Source organism: Papio anubis, chromosome 14 (assembly GCF_008728515.1).
Source record: "Papio anubis isolate 15944 chromosome 14, Panubis1.0, whole genome shotgun sequence".
Classification (NCBI taxonomy): domain Eukaryota; kingdom Metazoa; phylum Chordata; class Mammalia; order Primates; family Cercopithecidae; genus Papio; species Papio anubis.
The window spans coordinates 70,165,533-70,189,447 of NC_044989.1; the positions used below are offsets into that span (position 1 = coordinate 70,165,533).

General features: G+C 40.8%; 2 protein-coding genes across 4 annotated transcripts in view; both read left to right on the forward strand.

Annotated features, from left to right (window-relative positions):
* ANXA4 (annexin A4) overlaps positions 1 to 12,181 on the forward strand; it is a 98,032-nt gene extending 85,851 nt beyond the window's left edge. For all 3 annotated transcript variants that reach the window (XM_021924904.2, XM_003908768.5, XM_017947601.2), the window contains exons 9-13: positions 2,004 to 2,097; positions 4,482 to 4,577; positions 5,162 to 5,220; positions 6,434 to 6,556; positions 11,166 to 12,181. In XM_021924904.2, coding sequence (XP_021780596.2) covers positions 2,004 to 2,097; positions 4,482 to 4,577; positions 5,162 to 5,220; positions 6,434 to 6,556; positions 11,166 to 11,225 — 432 coding nt within the window. In that variant the 3' untranslated portion in view covers positions 11,226 to 12,181. The remainder of the gene's footprint in view (positions 1 to 2,003; positions 2,098 to 4,481; positions 4,578 to 5,161; positions 5,221 to 6,433; positions 6,557 to 11,165) is intronic.
* Positions 12,182 to 15,334: 3,153 nt separating this feature from the next.
* The window catches only part of GMCL1 (germ cell-less 1, spermatogenesis associated), a 53,209-nt gene continuing 44,628 nt past the window's right edge, over positions 15,335 to 23,915 (forward strand). The window contains exon 1 of the mRNA XM_003908769.4: positions 15,335 to 15,884. Within this exon, the coding sequence (XP_003908818.1) occupies positions 15,625 to 15,884 (260 nt within the window). The 5' untranslated portion in view covers positions 15,335 to 15,624. The remainder of the gene's footprint in view (positions 15,885 to 23,915) is intronic.

The window sequence follows — 23,915 nt, forward strand, 5'->3', positions numbered from 1 at the left end:
TTGGTCCCATTCAGTGTGTGAGGTATGAACAACTTAGTTTTATGCAAAAGAGAACTTGTTGCTTTCATTAGAGGGGATAGAGGTCTGTGTGTGGCTTGGGATTCTTGGAGCATAGCAGCTGGGTTTCAAAAGGGAGCACCCAGAAAGCAAGCATTCTAATGGAACCAATGGCGGTTGCAGGATTGTTTATGATCTAGCCTCAGAAATCACAGTGTCACTTCCACTAACCTGTATCTTTTTTTTTTTTTTTTTTTTTGAGATAGGTTCTTGCTCTGTCTCCCAGGCTGGTGTGCAGTGGCATAATCTTGGCCCACTGCAACCTTCACCTCCCAGGTTCAAGTGATCCTCCCGTCTCAGACTCCTGAGTAGCTGGACTACAGGCACATGCCAGCATGCCCGGCTAATTTTTGAATATTTTTTTGGTAGAGGTGGGGTTTTGCTATATTGCCCAGGCTGGTCTCAAACTCCTGGGCTCAAGCAATCTACCTGCCTTGGCCTCTCAACGTGCTATGATTACAGGCATGAGCCACCGTGCCCAGCCAACTACTATGCTTTATTAATTAAAGCAATGTATTAGTCAGAATTCTGCAGAGGAACAGAACCAATAGAGAGAGAAAGAGAGACAGACAGACAGACAGACACACACACACACACACACACACACACACAGAGGGGGTATGTGTGTGGTGGGGGAGGGTGAAAGAGAGAGAGGATGGAGGTGGGCAAGTATCAGGATCTTCCGAGGGAGTCAGCAAGCTGGGGATGCAGGACAGCCATGATTTTGTTCCAGTCTGAGTCCAAAGGACTGACAACCCGGAGCAGTTCCCATCTGAAGGCCGGCAGGCTGGAAACCCATGAAGAACTGATGTTTCAGTTCACATCCAAAGGCAGGAAAAAAACGGATGCCCTAGCTCAAGGCAGTCAGGCAGGAGGACTCCCTCTTACTCTTGGGAAGGTCAGCCCTTTTGTTCTTGAAAACAAAAGCTTTCAGCTGATTGTATGAGGACCCCTGTTCCATATTGGATCATCCAAAGACCCTCACAGAAACACCCAGAATAATGTTTGAGCAAAAATCTGGGTAACCCATGGCCTGGTCAAGTTGACATAAAATAAATAGTCACAAGCCTGTTGAGATTCAAGTTTCAGAAGTGCTGAATAAGATGAACGTTTTTGAATTAGGTGAATTAGATGAACGCTTTCAGCTTAAATTTTTATGATTATGTGAATTGACTCTAAAGCAGTGAGGGAATCAGAGAAAGAAGTGAAAAAATGGGGGAGTATATGGAGGTAAGCCCAATGAGCAACAATATGTGTGAGTTAAGATCTTTTTGAGAAATGTAACAGGCCAGCTACTTATTATAAATGAACAGTAATTCTGAATTCAGCGATAATGTAGTTAAATTGAGCTGAATCAGTTTCTTGTATTCCTACCTGGTTGGAATGTAAGCAACTGGCAATGGGTCCCTGGTTCTACTGTGAGACCTGTAGCCTCAGAAAAATCACAGATCATTCTAGAGCAGGGCTATCCAATAGAACTCCCCGCAGTGATGAGAACATTCGACATCTGCACTGTCCTGTATGGGTGACTACTGGCCACCTGTAGCCGCTGGGTACTTGAAATGAGGCTAGTGTGACTGAAGAACTGAATTTTAAATTGTATTTAATTTTAATGAAAATTTAAACAGCCACATGTGGTTAGTGGCAACTGTAGGGGACAGCCCAAATCTAGGACATTTCTTTTAGCTCTTAAGATAGAACCATGTAGTCTGCAGCTAGGGAACTGCCAGTGTTTGCCTTGACTCCCAGGAAGGTATGACAGAGTCCCAACAGCCTTATGCCTGAGGAAGGGCCCTGAGTCATTTCCACTCACCACCACCATTTCCACCCCCATCACCAACAAAATAAAACTAATCTGTCTCAGCTCTTTGAGCTTCTGGAAGTATTTGCCTGTGTCCTGGCACATCCTTTTTGGAGTTTTAGACTTGTGCTTTGTTTGGCTTCAGGACCTGTATGAGGCTGGAGAGAAGAAATGGGGGACAGACGAGGTAAAATTCCTAACTGTTCTCTGTTCCCGGAACCGAAATCACCTGTTGCATGGTAAGGCACTTCATTTCCCAAAGAAAGGGTGTGAAAGATAGCAAAAACTGTATTGCCCATAAGTAATTGATAACCTTTCTCCTTCCGTGGGTACAAAGAACTGATTGTACCCAAGTGTCTTAGATTCTCACCCTGGAAATGTATTAGCCCAATGACGTGTATGAAAGCTAATTTCTGAAAGATTAATTATGAATAATTAGCAAAAATGCATGTAGTCATAGAAGTTTGGCATTCTTGTTTCTAGGAAACTGACCTTCATAGTCAGTCATTTTTCTAAAGTAGCCCCAGTATTTTCATTCTAATTTAGTTACATATGAAAGTAATCTGTAGTAGATTAGGCAGCAATAAAATAGCAATGTTGGTTGATATTTATTCCTGTGTACCATCCAAGCTGTAAAGCTAATACAAGTGATTTCTTTAGGGGTTACGTTGTATAAGATGAATAATGGATAATTTCAAATTTGAAATGTTTCTGATTTGTTTCTGATAAATATAAACTTTGTAATGTGATTTTAACTTATTTGGGGGAAAGATACTAGACAATTTTAGAATATTTGCTGTCAGGTTTATATTCTTTTAAACAGCAGTAAGAGTTTAATAACATATTTCATCTTTTATATGAGTTCTTTAGATCTTTAAGTACATTATAATTTTATAAACCCACCCACCATACCTTTTTAGTCTCACACACTGATTTGCAAAGCCTGTGGGAAATTTGAGAATGAGTTTGTTAAATTGAAAACATAAAGCAATTGAGAAGTACAACACATTCTGAAGTTGTAATTATTTCAGATTTTTCACAGTGACAAAAAACAGGTGATTACTCCCGTTAATCAATATCCCAGGCTACCATCAGAAACACAAACTTCTGACTCAGCTTCTTACTTCATTTCCTTCCCTTGCCTGGTTACAAATAATAGGAATCTCCCCCTGGTGGTATTTTCCAAGAACTGCAGGTCCTCAGAAGCCGATTTAGTGCATAAATGCATTTGCAAGCATTTTCACTTCTGGGTGCAAGTCAATAGTTAGGCAATTATGAAATATCTGTTTGTAAGCCACCAGGAGAAAATATTTTAAGCGCTGTTTGGATTAGGAAAACTTCATAATTGTCTTACCAACCAACAATAATGGTGAGGTTTCATAATAACTATGGTTTTGTTAATAATTTTCTATTTTCTAGGTGCAGTGTTAAGCATTTTATAAGCATTGTTTCTTGCAACACCCAGTGGAGCAGTAATTATTTTCTCCATTTTACAGTGGAGAAAACTGAGGCTTAGAAATGTGTCAATTAAGTTCTTTGATTCCAAGCCACACACACTGACTTCAATTTAAGTAAGAAAATATGAAATAATATAGAATGGCACAAGAGGGAAAATGGAAAATACTGGTAGCTCACCGATTTATACAGAGAGCTGAACACCTTCAGGAAGAACAGCAATCAGGGCAGTTCTGGGGGTCTCAGTAGAAGGGAGTAATGGATTTTATTTCTAAAGCAGAGTTTCTGAAGTTCGTTCTCTATTTAAAATGCTCATTACTGACCCCCTACTTGAGACTGGCTGAATTAGAACCTCTGAGTGTGACACCCAGGAAGTTTAACAGGTTTCTCTGAGGGTAAAGATGACGCAGTGCTTTTGGCCATCCCTGTGAGCTGCTCAATTAAAAAGTTCCCAGGAGAGAGTCTAATGGGTCCTGACTGGGTGAACTGCTCACGTGTTTGACAGAGATTGTGGTGTATGTTGTTGAGTATGGTGTCCCTTGATTGACAGCCCTGTTAAAATCACATTGATGGAAGTGAGGCAGCACCCCAAAGAAGGCGATGGTGGGAAGATAAAATGGATACCTGCTCTAAGAAGGTTCCAGAAGGAGACAGCAAGAGAGGGAAACATATTCACCACATTCAAAAATACTTAGGAAAAAAAAAAAGCAAATGTAATTAAGTTTAAGTATTTTAAAAGATGCAACCAGCTGTTATTAACTGTGACTCAGTTTTGAAGGGGTTGAATTGTTCTAGTTTTGTTGAGCCAAAAGGGAGATGACAGGGAGGTGATTGCCAAGGACAAAAACACAAAACGACACATTCTGCTTATTAAGGAAACAATGGGAAAGGAAAGCAAAGGTCCCCAGAGGCCATCTCCATTTTATGTACAAGGGTCCCACATAAGGGAAAGGACTTGACTGGTGTCCTCCAAACATCACAGCATTTCTTCCTTCTTGTCCACTCTGCACCTCCCTCCTGTGTGCTTGCCCACATTACTAATTAGTTTCCTCCTCAAGTATGCTGAAGAATAAATAGTGTAGGCTAGTTAAAAATGCTCATTTGCTCCATAAATGTCAGTTTCCTCTATTTTTTCTTCTCAATAATACTATTTTGTTATTGTTTGCAGTGTTTGATGAATACAAAAGGATATCACAGAAGGATATTGAACAGAGTATTAAATCTGAAACATCTGGTAGCTTTGAAGATGCTCTGCTGGCTATAGGTAAGCTGGTAGGGGGAGTAGAGAAACAAATGTCTATAGATTTTCCTTCTCATTATCAACTTGCAATATGGGGATATAGAATTATTTTCAGAGATAAAAGTTGTTTGAATCACTCATGGTACATTCCAGGTTTTTAAACAAGAAATATCATATACAACCTGATTGCTATTGTGCCACGTGGTTTATATATTTTATATCTTCTATGCTTTTGTATGTCCTATGTGAAAGGTAATAGTGTGCAGATAAACAAGCTGCAGCTTGCAAGTCTGTGAATGGTTAGAAACTAGTAACTGTCTCATATGGCAGATACAATAATCCTCATTTTGAAACGAAATACCACCCTTTGCTTTGATAGACTTTATCAATTACTTCTCCAGGAACTTGATGATAAATCGAGGGTACTTTCTATCTGTGAAAATACATAGAGCATAGCCTATGTTCATGAAACATTGCTTGGCTAAAATTTCCCTGGCAAAGCAAATATTGATACCTTGTAGAAACAGAGGAAACAACTGTCACTTTCCTTTTTTCATGGGTCTTATCTGTAATCTTTTCATTTCTTCTTTTTTATTTTTCTTTGCCAGTAAAGTGCATGAGGAACAAATCTGCGTATTTTGCTGAAAAGCTCTATAAATCAATGAAGGTAAATGGCCTTATTTTTAGCATGTAAATGAATTTGAGTTATGTTGTGTCCACCTTCTTAAGCTTACTTATATCCCCTATCCAAACTTTGCTCTGAAAGATCCAATTCAATTCATGGAATACTTCAGTGAGTGCCTGCTAATAATAATACTAGGTGATATTTACTGAGTACTTAGGATGTGTGGATCACTGTTTTTAATAGATTAATTATATCCCCACAACAGCTCTATGAGGCTGGTGCTATTACTAACCCCCAATTTACAGATGAGGAAACTGAGGCATAGAAAGGATATGCAGTTTGCCCAAGATTCTCAGTGAGGAAGTAATGGAGCTAGAATGCCAGGTAAACAGCTGGCATTCTAGCTCCAGAGCCCATATTCCTAACCCTCCATCGTACTCTGCAGGCACCTGTGCTGAGAATCACAGGAGGTGCAGGGAAGGTCAAAATGTAGTCTTTGGCCAGGTGCGGTGGCTCCTGTAATCCCAGCACTTTGGGAGGCTGAGGCGGGTGGATTACTTGAGGTCAGGAGTTCAAGACCAGCCTGGCTATCATGGTGAAATCCCTGTTTCTGCAAAAATACAAAACTTAGTCAGGTATGGTGGCTCACGCCTATAATCCCATCTGCTTGGGAGGCTGAGGCAGGAGAATCACTGGAACCCAGGAGGCAGAGGTTGCAGTGAGCTGAGATCGCACCACTGCACTCCAGCCTGGGTGACAGAGTAAGACTCTGTCTGAAAATAAAAAAAGCAAAACAAAACAAAAAAATGTAGAACTTGCTCTCAAAGAATGTCTAGCCTAGACAAGTATGTGCAAAACACCAATTGAGCAGGACCTTCCAAATGTAAAAGTTTTACATCAGAGGATTTCACATGGTGAGGGGAAGGGGTGATAAGGCTGGGGAGGGAAGGATAGTACTCTATGAGAAGGAATCGTAGGTGAGCCAGGTGGCAGGGTATGTCTGGACAGCACAGGTTATGGCTCTAGAAAAGCAGGGAACAGCATCCTGTGGTCAGAACATATAGCACTGGAAAAGTGAGTTGTGGAGAGCCTTGAATACCATGATGAGGAGTGAGGATATTCCTCAGGACTGCCAAGCAGTGGAGCAGAGGACATCATCAGCACAGTCATCTCTAGTCTTGCTTTGGCAGACTAAAGAAGACACTGAAAAACAGCTAGGTTATTGTATATGTTTGGATTTCGTTTTCTTCCTTAGGGCTTGGGCACCGATGATAACACCCTCATCAGAGTGATGGTTTCTCGAGCAGAAATTGACATGTTGGATATCCGGGCACACTTCAAGAGACTCTATGGAAAGTCTCTGTACTCGTTCATCAAGGTAGGTCACAGCAGCCTCAGTCCAGAGGAAAGGATCCAGAAAAGGACCCCTCTGACCTTGGCATTTAGCACTTGTCCCCTCTTCTTGGTATATATAATTTCCTTTAAAGATGATACGCCCGATATTTCCAGTCTCTCTTCTTTCACACAGATATTTAAACCTTTCCCAGGATACAAGCTGGAAATTTGCCTTCTAAATACAGTAATTATTTTATGTTGACCCCAGACAAAGATTACATTTTAATGAATACTTTTAAGCCCACAATTTCCTTGTCTACCTAATTATGATAGAAGATAAACAACTGAATCCAGAGTCCTATGCAGGGCCAGCTGAGGTCTGCTGGGAACATGGAAAAGCATTTTAGTTATCCTGAATTACTGTTCTTTACCAGGCACCAGACTTCTAGGAGTCCTAAGAGGGCATGGTAGTGGTGAGAAATGATTCACCTCCCTCAAAGCCAGGCATTCCTGGGATTTTGTTTCTTGAGGATGCCAGAAGAGTCTCATGGACATGAAAGTGAGACAGATTTCCCTAGCAGCTAAGGTTGCCTGCACTGCAAGCTTCAAATTAGCATTTGATCTGTGAATTAAATATTCTGAATCTTACTCAAAGCTTGGAGAGGTTGACAGTTCAGTGATTTAAACTGCAGATTTTTCTCTTTTTTTTTTTTTTGAGATGGAGTCTCACTCTGTCACCCAGACTGGAGTGCAGTGGTACAATCTCCACTCACTGCAACCTCCACCTCCTCGGTTCAAGTGATCCACCTGCCTCAGCCTCCTGAGTAGCTGGGACTACAGGCATGAGCTTTGTATTTTTTATAGAAATGGTGTTTCACTGTGTTGGCTAGGCTGGTCTCGAACTCCTGACCTCAAGTGATCCACCCCTCGTGAGCTCCCAAAGTGCTGGGATTACAGGCATGAGCCACCATGCCCCACCAAGCTGTGGATTTTGTTACCATGTCTGCAAGGCATGCAGGAACTTGTTTCTATGTCTGGCTAGGCTATTAGGTAACTTGATTTTGCAGAGCTGAACTGTATAACTAGTTTAAGATTCAAGGATGACAGTAAGTGAAGTTATGGGAAAATATACTACAAACAAGAAAAAAACAAAATAAAAAAACCCCAGGAAATGACAAATGATTTATGGATGATATGGAGAGACTAGAACTCTCGTGCACCATTGGTAGGAGTGTAAAGTGGTGCAGCCACTGTGAAAAACAGTCTGTTAAGAAACTTTAAGCACCAAACTTCTTCAAAAAGTTTAATATAGACCAGGCATCGTGGCTCACGCCTGTAATCCCAGCACTTTGGGAGACCGAGACGGGTGGATCACTTGAGCCCAGGAGTTCAAGACCAGCCTAGGCAACATAGTGAGACCCTGTCTCTATAAAAAATGCAAAAATTAGCTGGGTGTGATGGTGCACACCTGTAGTCCCAGCTACTCAGGAAGCTGAGGTGGGAGGATCACCTGAGGCTGGGGAGGTCAAGGCTACAGTGAGCCATGATTGTACCACTTCAAGACTCCAGCCTGAGTAAAGACCCTTCCCAAAAAAGAAAAAGAAAAAATTTTAACATAGGATGACCACATGATCCAGCAATTCCACTCTCAGTTATATACTTAAATGAAAACAGGAACTCAAACAGCTAGTTGTACATCAACATAAACATTATTAACAATAGGCACAGGGTGAAAACAACCTAAATATCTATCAACAGATGTCTAGATAAACAAAATATATATATACATACATAAAAAGCAGTGACATTCAATGGTAGGCTGTCATGAAAAAAAGGAATGACATTTTTGATACATGAATGAACCTTGAAAATATACTAAGTGCAATAAATCAGACACAAAAGGACAAATATTGTATGATTCTGCTTTATGAAGTATGTAGAATAGGTGGATTCATAGGGACAGAAAGTAGATTAGAGGTTACCAGGAATTTGGAAGGACAGGAAAGAATGGGAGTTATTGGTTAGTGGGTACAGAGTTTCTGTTTGGGGTGATGAAAGGGTTTTAGAAATAGACAGTGATGATGGTTACAAAACATTGTAAAAGGAACATTGAAAATGGTTAAAATGACAAATTATATATATATATATTTTTTTAACACAATAAAATGTCTCCGAAAGAATTTAAATAAAATTATTTAATGAAATGTCAAAAGAGTAGACTATTATTATGCTTCATCATAGCATTATTTATATTATTTACATTGCTTTATGTTATTTATATTTATATCAATAATATGGTATTATAGTATATAATTTTATATTATTATTACTATTAATCAATAGGGAATAACTTAAATTATGGAAAATCCATACAATATAATACTATACCAACACTAAAATAATTGAGTACAAATATATTGATTGGCTTGGGAAGAAAACACTATAATCTAGTGTATATATGTCTGTATATATAAATATGTAAATATATGTGTGTATACACACACACCACTAGAAAAGATTAAAAATAAAGAATACATTGCTCATTCAATAATAGTTGTCAAAAGAAACAAAATACGCAGAATAGAATAATAAAATATGTAAATAATAGAAAAAAATGACAAAAGATAAAAATAAAAGTTATAAAAATAAACTCTCAAGTTAGGTAAAAACATAAAATCCAACTTCATGCTGTTTATAAGAAACAACTAAAATATAGTGACATGTAAAAAGCTTAAAGAAAAACACCAGGGAAAGAAAGCGAACATATAAGAAAGAAAGTGGAAATTATGCTATTAGTAAAAAGAAGAATTTACGGAGAAAAAGTATTAAATAGGAGAGAGTGGATCACTTTATACTGACAAAGGCAACAATTCACAGCAAAGATTAAACTGTTATGAAACTTCAAGTACCAAATCATATTGCATTGAAATGTATAAATAAGAAACTCGAGGCTCCAGAAGAAAACATATAATGGAATTACTATGCTAGTGAGAGACTTTAATACATCCTATGCTTTGGCAGATCAGTAAGGCAAAGTATAAACAAGGATATATTAAGATTGAGTTTAACAGATATTTATTAAACTTCGAAACCTATATACAGAGATTCCATCTTTTCTAGTCCCCACGAATGACTAATAAAAATTAATCTAGGCCAGGTGCAGTGGCTCACACCTATAATCCCAGCATTTTGGGAAGCTGAGGTGGGAGGATCGCTTGAGCCCAGGAGTTCGAGGCTGCAGTGAGCAATGACCACACCACTGTACTCCAGCCTGGGTGATATAGCAAGACCCTGTCTCTAAAAATATAATATAAATAAATAAATAAAAGATTAAAAAATTAATTATTATGACCACTAAAATTTTTATGTAGAAATTATAGAACCTTTCTGGAAGACTGTTTTGTAACCCATATCAAAATGTTTAAGAAAACAGGTTGGGTGCAGTGGCTCACACCAGTAATCCCAGTACTTTGGGAGGCTGAGGTGGGTGGATCACTTGAGGTCAGGACTTCAAGACCAACTTGGCCAACATGGTGAAGCCCCGTCTCTATTAAAAATATAAAAATTAGCCAGGCGTGGTGGTGTGCACCTGTAGTGCCAGCTACACAGGTAGCTGAGGCAGGAGAATCGCTTGAACCTGGGAGGCGGAGGTTGCAGTGAGCCAAGATTGCACCACTGCACTCTAGCCTGAGCTACAGAATGAGATTCCATCTCAAAAAAAAAAAAAAAAAGGTTTAAGAAAATGCATTTAGTCCAGTAATTCCTATTTTATGAAAATTAATCCAGAATAAATCATTAAGAAAATATACAAAAATGTAACTACAATATGCTTATTGAAGCAGTGTTTATAATAGTGAAAAATTGAAACAACATAAATATCCAACAATAGGGAGAGGGAGGATGTGATTAAATAAATTATTTTACCTACATACAATGGGATATTCTGTAACCATTAAATAATGTTGTAGAATAATATTTAACAAAATAGGGGTCTGGCACAGTGGCTCACGCCTGTAATCCCAGCACTTTGGGAGGCCGAGGTGGGCGAATCACGAGGTCAGGAGATTGAGACCATCCTGGCTAACATGGTGAAACCCCGTCTCTACTAAAAATACAAAAATAAAAGCTGGGCATGGTGGCGGGCGCCTATAGTCCCAGCTACTCTGGAGACTGAGGTAGGAGAATGGCGTGAACCTGGGAGGCGGAGCTTGCAGTGAGCTGAGATCACGCCACTGCACTCCAGCCTGGGCAACAGAACGAGACTCCATCTCAAAAAAAAAAAAAAAAAAAAAAAAAAATTAACAAAATAGGGAAATAGGCTATATTGTTAAGTGAAAAAGCAGAACACAGAATACTACTGTTCTATCACATTGGGCATCTAGATACATAGAAAAAAGACTGGAAGGACATTCACACATCAAAATGGTAAGAATAGTAGTCTCTAGATGATGGAATAATGGTTGATTTTTGTGTTCTTTTTTGTCTTTATTTTCTACACTGAATGAGTATTACCTTTGTAATAAAAAATAACAAAAAAAAAATTTAAAGCTAAGAAAAATCCAGCCAAGCTTGAAAAAGTTGGCTTACATGACTTTGAACTGTGTGTTTTGTTTCAAAATCTATTTATCTAACTTTGCTTCCCTATCCAACAGGGTGACACATCCGGAGACTACAGGAAAGTACTGCTTGTTCTCTGTGGAGGAGATGATTAAAATAAAAATCCCAGAAGGACAGGAGGATTCTCCACACTTTGAATTTTTTTAACTTCATTTTTCTACACTGCTATTATCATTATCTCAGAATGCTTATTTCCAATTAAAACGCCTACAGCTGCCTCCTAGGATATAGACTGTCTGTATTATTATTCGCCTATAATTAGTCATTATGATGCTTTAAAGCTGTACTTGCATTTCAAAGCTTATAAGACATAAATGGAGATTTAAAAATAGAAATAAAAATGTATTCCATGTTTTTAAAAGATTACTTTATACTTTGTGTTTCACAGACATTGAATATATTAAATTATTCCATATTTTCTTTTCAGTGAAAAATTTTTTAAATGGAAAACTGTTCTAAAATCACTTTTTTCCCTAATCTGATTTTTAGAGTAGCTAGTATTTTCTTCATTTGAAATTGTAAGCATCTGGTTAGTAAGAACGCCCATCCAGTTTTCTATATTTCATAGTCAAAGCCTTGAAAGCATCTACAAATCTCTTTTTTTAGGTTTTGTCCATAGCATTAGTTGATCCTTACTAAGTTTTTCATGGGAGACTTCCTTCATCACATCTTATGTTGAAATCTCTTTCTGTAGTCAAAGTATACCAAAACCAATTTATCTGAACAAACTAAATTCTAAAGTGTGCTTATACAAACCATATACATCTGGTTACCAAACATAAATGCCGAACATTCCATATTATTATAGTTAATGTCTTAATCCAGCTTGCAAGTGAATGGAGAAAACAAATAAGCTTCAAACTAGGTATTCTGGGAATTGTGTAATGTTCTGAATTTAGTTTGATATAAAGAAAACTTTTTTGTGCTAAAAATACTTTTAAAAATCTTTTTCAATTTTGTTGATTGTAGTAATTTCTGTTTGCACTGTGCCTTTCAACTCTAGAAACATTCTGAAGATGTACTTGGATTTAATTAAAAAGTTCACTTTGTATGAATGTGGAAAAATAATTTTAATTTTAAAATGGTGTCTTTAGGCTGGGGGCAGTGGCTCACGCCAGTAATCCCAGCACTTCGGGAGGCCAAGGTGGGTGGATTACCTGAGGTCAGGAGTTCAAGACCAGCCTGGCCAACATGGAGAAACCGCATCTCTACTAAAAATACAAAAATTAGCCGGCTGTGGTGGCAGGTGCCTGTAATCCCAGCCACTCAGAAGGCTGAGTCAGGGAGAATTGCTTGCACCCAGGAGGCAGGAGGCGAAGGTTGCAGTGAGCCGAGATCATGGCAGCCTGGGCGACAGATCGAGAAACCAAATCTCAAAGGGATGGGGAGGGGAGTGTTTTTAAAATGAGGTATAGTCTTTCTCTGATCCACTTTTCACCTTCTGAGGTTTTTCATCCCGACCCCTGAAAGGAGCTATTTTTGAAGGACTTGTGTTACTCAGTTTCTATAGGAATTAAAATATAAGGAAAAAAAATCACATATTTAGTCTTATGTGTGCCTACTGGCTAATGTTCACATATGCCAAACACTACTCAATATCATAAAATAATGTATGAACTTATTCTCTGGAAATGAGTGATGCTGTCTGCTCTAAGTAGACCATTTATATTAAATATCATAAATGTATAAAAGACATAGTAAGAATACTTGCCTTCTTTGTTCATTTTATAACATCCGTTGTATTTTGGTGGGTGGAATAATAAGAATTTTTAAGTTTTGTGTTGTTTATTATAAAAGCTACAGCTACTGGTAGAAGCTACTTATGTGAATATTTAGTCACTCCAGTTACTTACAGGAAATAATACTGCCATTTGAATGCCTTTCCAGAAGACCACAGAATCTCCAAATCAGCTTTATTTTGTCTTTGGAAGCACGGTGAATTTTTTGGTAGAAGTTTTATGTTTAAATGATACATAGGTTGGCCAAAATTTTAAAACAAATAGCATTTATTCACCAGAAGATTTCCAGAAGGTAGAATAAAGTCACCCTGGAGGAAAGTTTGTCATATTGAATTAGCATGACTTTGAGATATAATTATGAAGTAACTTTGTTTTTCCCTCCCACTGTCCACTGACATTTATTCAGCGGGCCTAGTTCTTTTAGATGTAGATTCAGATAGAGAATAGAGTCATAACTTTTCTGTTCACTCTTAGGTTTTAAAGTCCTACTGTGTAGTCCCTTAAGGTCATAAAACAGTGTCATTTTAGTAAGTAATATATCCAGTCAAAATTCCAAGCTTGATTTATAGTTGAGGCTTCTTCCCTCACTTACTTCTGGCTTACTGCCAGTAGGAAGCTGGTTTCTGGGGAAAGGGTGACCATGGGCTTCTCTTCTTTTTCCATCTAGGTTTCCTTCCACGTTCTTCCCCTGCCCCAACCTACCATGTCTGGGCTGTAGCAGAGCAGAGAGTTAAGGGGAGCAGGAAAGCTGTTACCTGACTGTCATTGCTGTAGTGGTAGAGGATCAGCCCTGCGTGACTCTGACAGACTAAAGTTGATTCTTGTGGGCATTCTTGTGGGTTCCTTTGTCCACCTCATCATGCTACTCACCTGCGGTTCCTTTGGCAAGGCAAATGTGTACTCCTTTTTCAGCCTCTAGGAATTTGGTGACTCTTTGAGGTTCTCAGTGCTGAAGTTCATTGCTTTCCTCCCAGACCTGTTGGGCAGGACCCAAGATGATCCCATCCCAGCTATCTCATGGTGGTCCACATCTGCTCCATGGGAAACACCTGCACGTTCTTTGTGCTGGCAAATTCTGTGTATGCAAGCTGATCCCTCTGCAGCCATCATTCTCCGCCTCCCACCTCCACCCCAAGCTGCCTCAGCTAGCCTCTCTCAGTTCAGATTTCTCATACATGAATCAGACATTAGTCCACTGGGGCCCTCAAACTACGTATACTGCCGATGGGAGTCTAAATTGGTACATTGATGCAATCAACCCAGAGAGCAATTTAGTAATAGCTAACAAAGTTGCAAATTTCCCAGCAAATTCACTTCTGGGAATCGGCTTGGCGAATCCATTGCACATGATGTTCATTGCTGCTCTGTAAAGCCGTTAAAGTAGAAATAACCTCTCTCACTAAGGAATGTAAAAACAAATATGGTTCAGTCATTCAATGAGCAGTGAAAATTATCTAGCAATTGACCAAATGGACAAATCTCGAGAGTATAATTTTGAGAGGAGAAAGGTGCACAGTGAGAGGTACAGCTATGATTCCGTTCCATGATATGTCTAAACATGCAAAAGAAAATATTTATGGGTACGCATATAAGGACATACATGGACATAATGATATACAACATTCTCAGCACAGTGATTGACACTGGGGAGGGAGACAGAATGAGATGGAGGAGGTACACAGGGGCTTCTGCCTATCTGTATTGTTCTATTTAAAAAGAATGAATCATTGATTACACCTCAATAAAGCGGAGAGGAAAAAAAGAATGAAACCAAGTATGATAAAATTTCAAGCTAGTGGTGGGTCCACAGGAGAAATATTTTTATTATTTTACTTAAAAAGTAACAGAAGGGAGTCAGGGAGTGAACGCTCGCTGTCCGGAGTCCATCACAAGAGCAGCTCCTCCAGGCAGACACTTGTCAATTTTGCTAGGGCCTCCTGAAGGCACTTTTTTTGAGTACGGACAGTCACGGTGCCAGACCCTATTCGGACATCCCACTGGCACTTGATAGGAAAGAAAAGGAGTGCCGGGAACGTTCCCATAACTTAACGGGTTCCTTTCACGTCTACAGCAGGGTAGGGCTCCTGTTAAGGAAGCCCAGGAATCCAGCATAGCGCCTCATCCTAGGGCCCCTCTCACAGGAGGCCACGCCCAACAAAGCAGAGCGCGGCCCCAGCAAGTGCCGAGCTCCCGCAAGAAGACCAAATAGCTTCGGGGTTTTGCCACTTGCTTAGCACAGGCCCATAAGCACCGGGGGCTCAAGGCACCTTTGTAGAAAGAATGCGCGACTGAAGTCCCAAGTCTTGCCACTATAAAGGCGTGTGTGAACTACGGCTTAACACTGCGTCTACGCCTAAGTTCATGTTAGTAGGACGCCAGGCCCACCGCAGCCCCGAAAACATCGGCCCGTACGAGCACGCCCCGTTGTGCGCAGGCTCCACCTGCCACGCACGCACGCCTGCCTTGCCCCGCCCCTTCCGGAGGCTCGCCACACGCATGCGCCCGCCAGCCCGCGCTTTGTTGCGAAAGCGAGGGGGCGAGGTGGCGAGGTGCTGCGGTGCTAGCGCGCGGAGCGACCAGAAGCTGCGGGCGGGGCGGAGGATGGAGGCTGTAGCGTCCGCTGCAACGGTTGGAGCTGCGCGTGAGAAGGTGGTGGTGTAGGCATCTGCGCTCGGGGAAGGCTGGCGGCGGCGGCCGGGCCATGGCGGGAGACCCCCTTCTCTGGGCTCCCTGAAGTCTCGGGGAGCCGTGACCCATGGGATCGTTGAGCAGCCGGGTGCTGCGCCAGCCTAGACGAGCCCTTGCCCAGCAGGCGCAGGGTGCCAGGGCGGGGGGCTCGGCCCGGAGGCCGGACACTGGAGACGATGCGGCGGGCCACGACTTCTGTTACTGTCCGGGCAGCCACAAGCGCAAGCGGAGCAGCGGGGCCTTCTGCTACTGTCACCCTGACTCGGAGACGGATGAGGATGAGGAGGAGGGGGACGAGCAGCAGCGGCTCCTCAACACCCCTCGAAGGTACGTGGGGGCACGCACCCGCGCGGACCCGGACCCGCACCTGTTTGGCCTGGGGCCGAGCCGGCGCCCCGTGCGCTTGCGGGGTGCAGCGCTCTCCAGCCTATGAAGAGGGGTCGTGCCCTTGACAAGTGAATGTGGAAGCCGGCCCGATGCCGGGCGGACGGGGGAGCGCCTTGGGAGACGCCTGGTATTCTGCATTTTTAACCACAGACGCTTCCAGGGTGTTGTTACAGCCCCAAGATGAGGATGAGAAACGCCAAGCCCGAGCTCGCGTCTCGTTAAACCTTGGAGACGCCCGGCTGGCTGGCCTTCCCAGTCCACCTTTGCCCTCTCAAGTGGGTAGCCGCAGACTAAGTTGTTTTGCATCCGGTTGCCTTAGTACAGACACTAAATGTAATCTCTGAAATGGGCACTCTTACTGTCGCCCACTCAGTGGAGGGGAAATAATTGCACACAGGAGTTCTCGTTAATCGTAAAGGTGAAGTTTATCAATAGTGTACATTTGTTCCTAACCAGGAACAGAGTTTGTGCAAGTTTCTAGTAGTTGAAGTCGTTGACCGTGGATGTACTGTATGTAGGGCGGTGCTGCTGCAGCTTGCTTAACTTTTTTTTTTTTTTTTTTTTGATGAGTTGAAAGATGGAATATTGACTTGTGACCTGGAATTGGAATGTAGTTTATAGGTAGAATATATTCTTACACAAACAATTTGGTTTTTCTGCTTTTGTTTTTAAAGGTGATTTGGTAGGGTCACAGATGAAATTTTTTTAATGATTTCTTTTCCTTTTTCGTTCTCGGAATTTTTTTTTTGAGACGGAGTCTTGCTCTGTCGCCCAGGCTAGGGTGCAGTGGCCGGATCTCAGCGCACTGCAAGCTCCGCCTCCCGGGTTTACGTCATTCTCCTGCCTCAGCCTCCCGAGTAGCTGGGACTACAGGCACCCGCCACCTCGCCCCGCTAGTTTTTTGTATTTTTTAGTAGAGACGGGGTTTCACCGTGTTAGCCAGGATGGTCTCGATCTCTTGACCTCGGGATCCGCCCATCTCAGCCTCCCAAAGTGCTGGGATTACAGGCTTGAGCCACCGCGCCCGGCCTCTTTTTCTTTTTTTATTTTTCAGACAGAGCCTTGCTCTGTCACCCAGGCCGGAGTGCAGTGGTGCGATCTCAACTCACTGCAACCTCCACTTCCTGGTTCAAGCGATTCTTGTGCCTCAGCCTCCCACGTAGCTGGGACTACAGACACGCACCACCATGCCTGGCTAATGTTTTCTATTTTTAGTAGAGACAGGTTTCATCATGTTGGCCAAGCTTGTCTCAAACTCCCAACCTCAGGTGATCTGCTGGCCTCATCCTCCCAAAGTGCTGGAATTATAGGCGTGAGCCACTGCGCACCCAGCGTAAAATTAAACTTTATGAGCAGATTCAAAAAGGTTTTGCTATACAAGTGTTACATATTGTAAAAAAGGAATCATAGATTAAAAACTCAATAGTTTGGTTTATAAAACCTTTTGTACCTTTTTTAATGAATATTTTTATTTATTTACAAAACTGGACCCCTACTGTGAATACTATTCAGTAACTTTTTTTGTTGTTTATTTGATTTTTGGAGTTTTTTTCTAAAGAGACAGGGGTCTCACTATATTGCCCAGGGTGGTCTCAAACACCTGGGCTGAAGTGATCCTCCCACCTCAGCCTCCCAAAGTGCTCAGATTACAAGTGTGAGCCACCATGCCTGACCCTGTAACCTTTTTGAAGAGTCAGTGTAGCATAGGTTTTTTTTTGGAAAAATTTTTTTCTTTTTTGAGACAGGGTCTCGCTCTGTCGCCCAGGCTGGAATGCAGTGGTGGGATCATGGCTCACTCCACCTTGACCTCACAGACTCAGGCAATTCTCCCACCTCAGCCTTCTGTGTAGCTGAGACCACAGCCATGCACCACCACACCCAGCTAATTTTTTTATTTGTAGAAACAAGGTCTCACTCTGTTGCCCACCCAGGCTGGCCTTGAACTCCTGGGTTCAAGTGATCCTCTTGCCTTGACCTCCCAAAGTGTTGGGATTACAGGTGTGAGCCACCGTTGCCAACCTGTAGCATAGTTTTAAGAGTTCAAATCTGAGTTCTTGGCCAGGCGCAGTGGCTCATGCCTATAATCCCAGCACTTTGGGAGACTGAGGCAGACAGATCACCTGAGGTCAGGAGTTCAAAACCAGCCTGGCCAACATGGCGAAACTCTGTCTCTACTAAAAATATAAAAATTAACCAGGCATGGTGGCGGGCGCCTGTAATCCCAGCTGCTTGGTACACTGAGGCAGAAGAATGGCTTGAACCTGGGAGGCGAGGTTGCAGTGAGCAGAGATGGCACAACTGCACTCCAGTCTGGGTGACAAAGTGAGACTCCATCTCAAAAAAAAAAAAAAAAATTCTGACTTCTTGTCTGTATTCTGCACTTAATAGCCTTATTTTCCTCATATGTAAATTGGAGATATAAATACCTGCCTTTTAGGCTTTGACAAATATGAGAACAAACAAATGTACAATGTCTAGCATGTAAGCATGAAGTAAATATGTCTCCTTGATGAATTGGCCCCTTTTTCACAACAAAATGTTCATCCTTCTTTATCCCTAGTAATTTAGCCACTACCACATACATGTATTTATTTATTTATTTATATTTAGTGGGTACAGGTGCAGGTTTCTTACATGCATATAACGAGTAGTGGTGAAGTCTGGGATTGTAGTGTATCCATCAGCCACTTTCTTTTGATAAATGTCTGAATATCTCATTTTCTCTCCTTTCACTTTTTACCTGTGTATATTTAAAATAGATATCATGTAAACAGCATATAGTTGAGTCTTGCTTCTTTTATCCAACAGGACAATCTAACCTTTCAATTAGTAGTTAGACCACTTATATTTAATGCAATTATTGAAATATACGTCACAGTGCATTTGAAGGAGAGAAATCACACAGCAATTTGAATACAGGAAATTTAATATAAACATTATTAACAAGGCACAGAGAATTAACTACTGAGGACAAAATGCTAAGGTAAAGAGATCTCTAGAAAATACATGGAGTCGTCAGTACTTCTAAGGCTGAGTCAGAATAGCCACAGAAGGAACTAATTTGGAATAGGTGCCCCCAACCCTTTACCAAGCTAAGATTCAGATTATGTTGAAGGAGGTGTGGCTGTAGCCCACTGGATGGTGGAAAAGTTTGCTCAGGTGCGGTAGGCTGAGGCTGGCAAGCAGGACACTACCTACTAGGATGCCAACAAAATTATTTGGAGGCCTTTTGGCCCAGAAGGCCAAAGCTATTAACTATCTAGACCTTTACAGAAAAAGTGTACCAACTCCTAGACTACATAAGTAGACTGGAATGGAAAGTTTTTAAAGCAAATCTTTATCAGAAAATACGTATCAGAGTTTAGTGTGTGTATATTACTGAAGATGCTTGGATTGTTCAGCCCAGTACGGATGCAGGGTATAAGAAAACACTAAGATGGGCCAGGCGCGGTGGCTCATGCCTGTAATCCCAGCACTTTGGGAAACCAAGGCAAGCAGATCACTTTAGGCCAGGAGTTTGAGACTAGCCTGACCAACACAGTGAAACCCCGCCTCTACCAAAAAATACAAAAATTAGCCAGCCATGGTGGTGCGCGCCTATATTCCTAGCTACTTGGGAGGCTAAGGCAGGAGAATTACCTGAACTCAGAAGGTAGAGGTTGTAGTGGGCCAAGATTGCGCCACTGCGCTCCAGCCTGGGAAACAGAGTGAGACCCTGTCTCAAAAACTAAATAAATAAAAATTTAAAAGAGAAAGCATTAAGATGTTGAATTTTGTGTGTTGGCCCTAGTATATTCTTCCTGAGGTTGTCTGGTGTGCCCTCCCACATCAACAGACCACCTTATGAGAAGTTTTAGCTTTTAGGCCCAACTTCCACCTCATACCTTTGTCAACTGCATGTTTTACTTTTACATTTACAAGACTGTTAAAACCCACACTGTTCTACAACCAGATCTTGAGTGTTTTGTCCACAGCTTGTCTCTAAAAAATTGAAACAACATTTACATACTTATAACTATGTAAATATTGTTTCTGAAGAGTTAAGTAGTGTGCTAGGATTATAAATCATACTTGGTGGGTCTGATGGGTCCAATGTCACAACCCCTTGTCTGTTCAAAGGGAGAAATTTTTCTAACCTCACAGTCATATGGAATCTTTTCTTATATTCCATCAAGTGCTTAAAGTCAGGCCCTGCTTTTGTTTGTATCTTATTTAGACCGTGCCTTTTTTTGTATTGCTTTTTTATTGTCCTAGAGTATATAATGGCCTTTCCCCCACTCTTGACAAAGTAACAATATTCCTTCATCATGGCTTCAGATTTTTCTGAAAAAACACAGAAAAGTCTTTTGAAACACACTTTCATGGAATCCTTCTCTAAAACCTAGACCTCTTCCATCCTCCTGTTCCAATCTGGATTTGTCTGCTCTTATGCTAGGACTTCCTTTCACCCCATCTCTAGGATTGAATCCACTATTTTGTGTAGCCTGCATTTCTTTCTCACTCATTTTAGGAACTATTTAATACATCTCAAGTATTTTTCCAAGAAAGGGTGCAAAAGGGAGTAATTTGTGCATATCTAAATATAAATTTAGTCTCTTTTACTTTATTCATCCTCTGTCTGGGTATGGAAATCTAAAATAACTTTCTTCATATCTTTGATGATACTGCTTCATTGTCTTCAGGCCTACAGTCTTGATGAAAAATCTGATCCTGGTGTAATTCTCTTTTCAGGTGACCATTTTTGCTCTCTGGAACTTGTGGAACTTTTTCTTTGGTATTTTGGGATTTAACTAGAATGTGCTTAAGTATGGGTCTTTTAATGGTCTTGGTACTTGTTCCTTATAATATGAAGACTCATATACCACCTTAGTTTTGGGAAATTTTTTTCCATTAATTTCTTCCGTAATTTCCTTTCTCTTGTTGTCTTTATTTTCTCTTTCTGGGATGCCTCTTAACTGGATTCTGGATTTCTTGGATTATGCATCTGTCTCTTCTTTTTTCCTTTCTTTGTCTTTTTGCTTTATGTTCTGGGAAATCTCCTTTAACTTTTTCATTACTATCATTAGGTTGTTTGGCCCTAACTATGAGGTATTTCTTTCGGACCAGGAGTGAAAATTACTAAAACATGAAATGTGCTGTGATCCATGAAAGCTTGGGAACCTCTGCTCTACAAAGCGTGCCCCACCTATAACCAAGTTAGTAGTCTTCTTACTCAAAGAAGAGGTACATTGGAAATAGATCTATTTACTCAAAACACCATACACCAGTTACTCATTCTTCAATGTAAGTGGACAAGCAAGGAAGGATCACCCAACATGAGGAAGAAAAACAAACAAACCATTCTTTCTTTTAATAAAAAAATTAAATTTTTTTAAATTTCAGTAATCATGTCTTTAGTCTCTAAAAGCTCTGTCTTGTTCTGAGTCATCCTTTATCATAGCATCCTACGGGGTGAATATAATAATCTCAGATCTCTAGGTATACTAGTGAGAGGGTTTTTTATTCCTCTCTTTTCCCTGAATTATATGTTTCCAGGGATGTAGGGAGCTTCTCTCTCTCTCTCTCTCTCTCTCTCTCTCTCTCTGTCTCTCTGTCTCTCTCTCTGTCTCTCTGTCTCTCATATGCTCTTATTCTTCCTCATGTTGGGTGATCCTTCCTTGCTTGTCCACTTACATTGAAGAATGAGTAACTGGTGTATGGTGTTTTGAGTAAATAGATCTATTTCCAATGTACCTCTTCTTGGAGTAAGAAGACTACTAACTTGGTTATAGGTGGGGCACGCTTTGTAGAGCAGAGGTTCCCAAGCTTTCATGGATCACAGCACATTTCACGTTTTAGTAATTTTCACCCCTAGTCCAAAAGAAATACTTCATAGTTAGGGCCAAACAACCTAATGATAGCAGATTGCATGGTATCTGAAAGATGTTACTGTGTTTCCTTCAAATTTAAAATATTCCACATGCCTCTCTGAGTTGGCTGTGGTGCTCTAAGTTCAGATGGTATCCTGAACTGGTGAATTTCACACACAGTTTGGGAACCATGACTCAGGGTGAATGGATTGGGAGTGAACAGGCCACAGATTCTTTAAATTTCAGAATGAGAATTGCTTTGTCTGGGCACCAGCAGCTACACTACAGCCTTAGATCTTCCATTAGCTTTGTGCTGTTTCTAGAAAAGCCTTGGAATATTTTTGCCTCAGTATCTGTACTCTCCTTATCTATAATCTGTATTCATAGAGTGGAGAAGGCACTAATTTCCCCATTTTCTGCCCCTCTTCTTTCTTCTGCCTTTGTTTCCCTGAGGCCTCATCCTACTTTTCTCGAACCAAGGGTTCTAATGGGAAGATAAGCCTAGCCTCCATCCTAGCCCTCCATAATGTATTATTTGGCTATGGCTTTCACTGTTCTTTTTCATTTGAATTTATTTTCTAACTTTCAGATCTGTGTAAATCTCTCATCAAGTAATGAGTCTACCCTTTACCTTTTCCTGGTGTGGACTTATTCCTTTTTGTACTCTTAATCTTTAATGTAATTTGGGGAGGGATGGGAAGCCAACATGTGTACATTCTGCTATCAGGAACTGGAAACTACATTGTCTCTTGATTTCTTATCATAATCAATGAAGTGGGTACTATTAATGTCCTCTTTTTACAGCTGTGATAACTGAACAGGGGGGCAGCTGGGACTCAAACCCAAGTCTGTTACCACTAAGGCATGTGCTGTTTTTATTGTTGGCTAGGAAGAGGTGTTAAGTACACAGGTGTTAAATTCACCGGTTCAGGATGTCATCTGAAACAATTACTTCATTTTTAAAAAGAGATTGAGGGCCGGGCGCGGTGGCTCAAGCCTGTAATCCCAGCACTTTGGGAGGCTGAGACGGGTGGATCACGAGGTCAGGAGATCGAGTCCATCCTGGCTAACACAGTGAAACCCCGTCTCTACTAAAAAATACAAAAAAAAACTAGCCGGGCGAGGTGGCGGTCTCCTGTAGTCCCAGCTACTCAGGAGGCTGAGGCAGGAGAATGGCGTGAACCCGGGAGGCGGAGCTTGCAGTGAGCTGAGATCTGGCCACTGCACTCCAGCCTGGGCGGCAGAGCAAGACTCCGTCTCAAAAAAAAAAAAAAAAAAAAAAAAAAGAGATTGAAAATTTTATGTGCTAGGAAAGTTGTCAGAATTGGTCAGGAATTTGAGATATTGGTCAGCCTCTGCCTAGAGCCTTTTCTTGGTTACTGGACCATTTTGAGCAATTATTTTCAAACTTTATTTTTTTAGTCAAGTTCTTCCTTTAAATTAAATCTGTGCAGAAATCCCGTATGTTTACAGATATAATAGGTGATGCTGTTCTGGTTGAAGTTAGATGGGATACTCACAGTTCACTCCTCAGCTATCCTTGGTGGCCCCTAAGACTTCTCCTTTGAGCAGTTTTAAAAAACCTTTCATCTGAAATAAATAAATAAATAAATTTTAAAAACAAATAAGAAAAGAAAACCTTTGATCTAAGGTTGCAAACCATTTGTCCAGCGGGAAGAAAACATTTTAAGTAGTTTAAGAATAGGTTGGTACCAAAGTAAGATTAAATGTAAATCATTTTAAAATTACTTGGGTAAGTGAAATGTTTACTCTTGTTCTCCATTTCCTAGTTGCAGATTATTGCACTATTTGAGTTCCTTCATAGTGCTGGTTTTTAAATAAGGAAATAAGCAAAAAAATCAACATGCTAACTTCTTAATCTATTGAATAGGTAATTAAATTAGTCCAAAATTGCTAAAATGTGTGTAGTGAAAAGTCTGCCTCCCATGCCGCCCCCATTTCTCCACTATCTCTCTCATGCATAGAGGACCCCAGAGATAACCACTATTGTTAATTTCTTATGTACTCTTCTAGACACAAGAAAATTTGAATATATACTCTCCCCCTATCCTTTTACACAATAGGTAAGTTGACTCTAATAGAAATTGAATAAAAGGAGTAT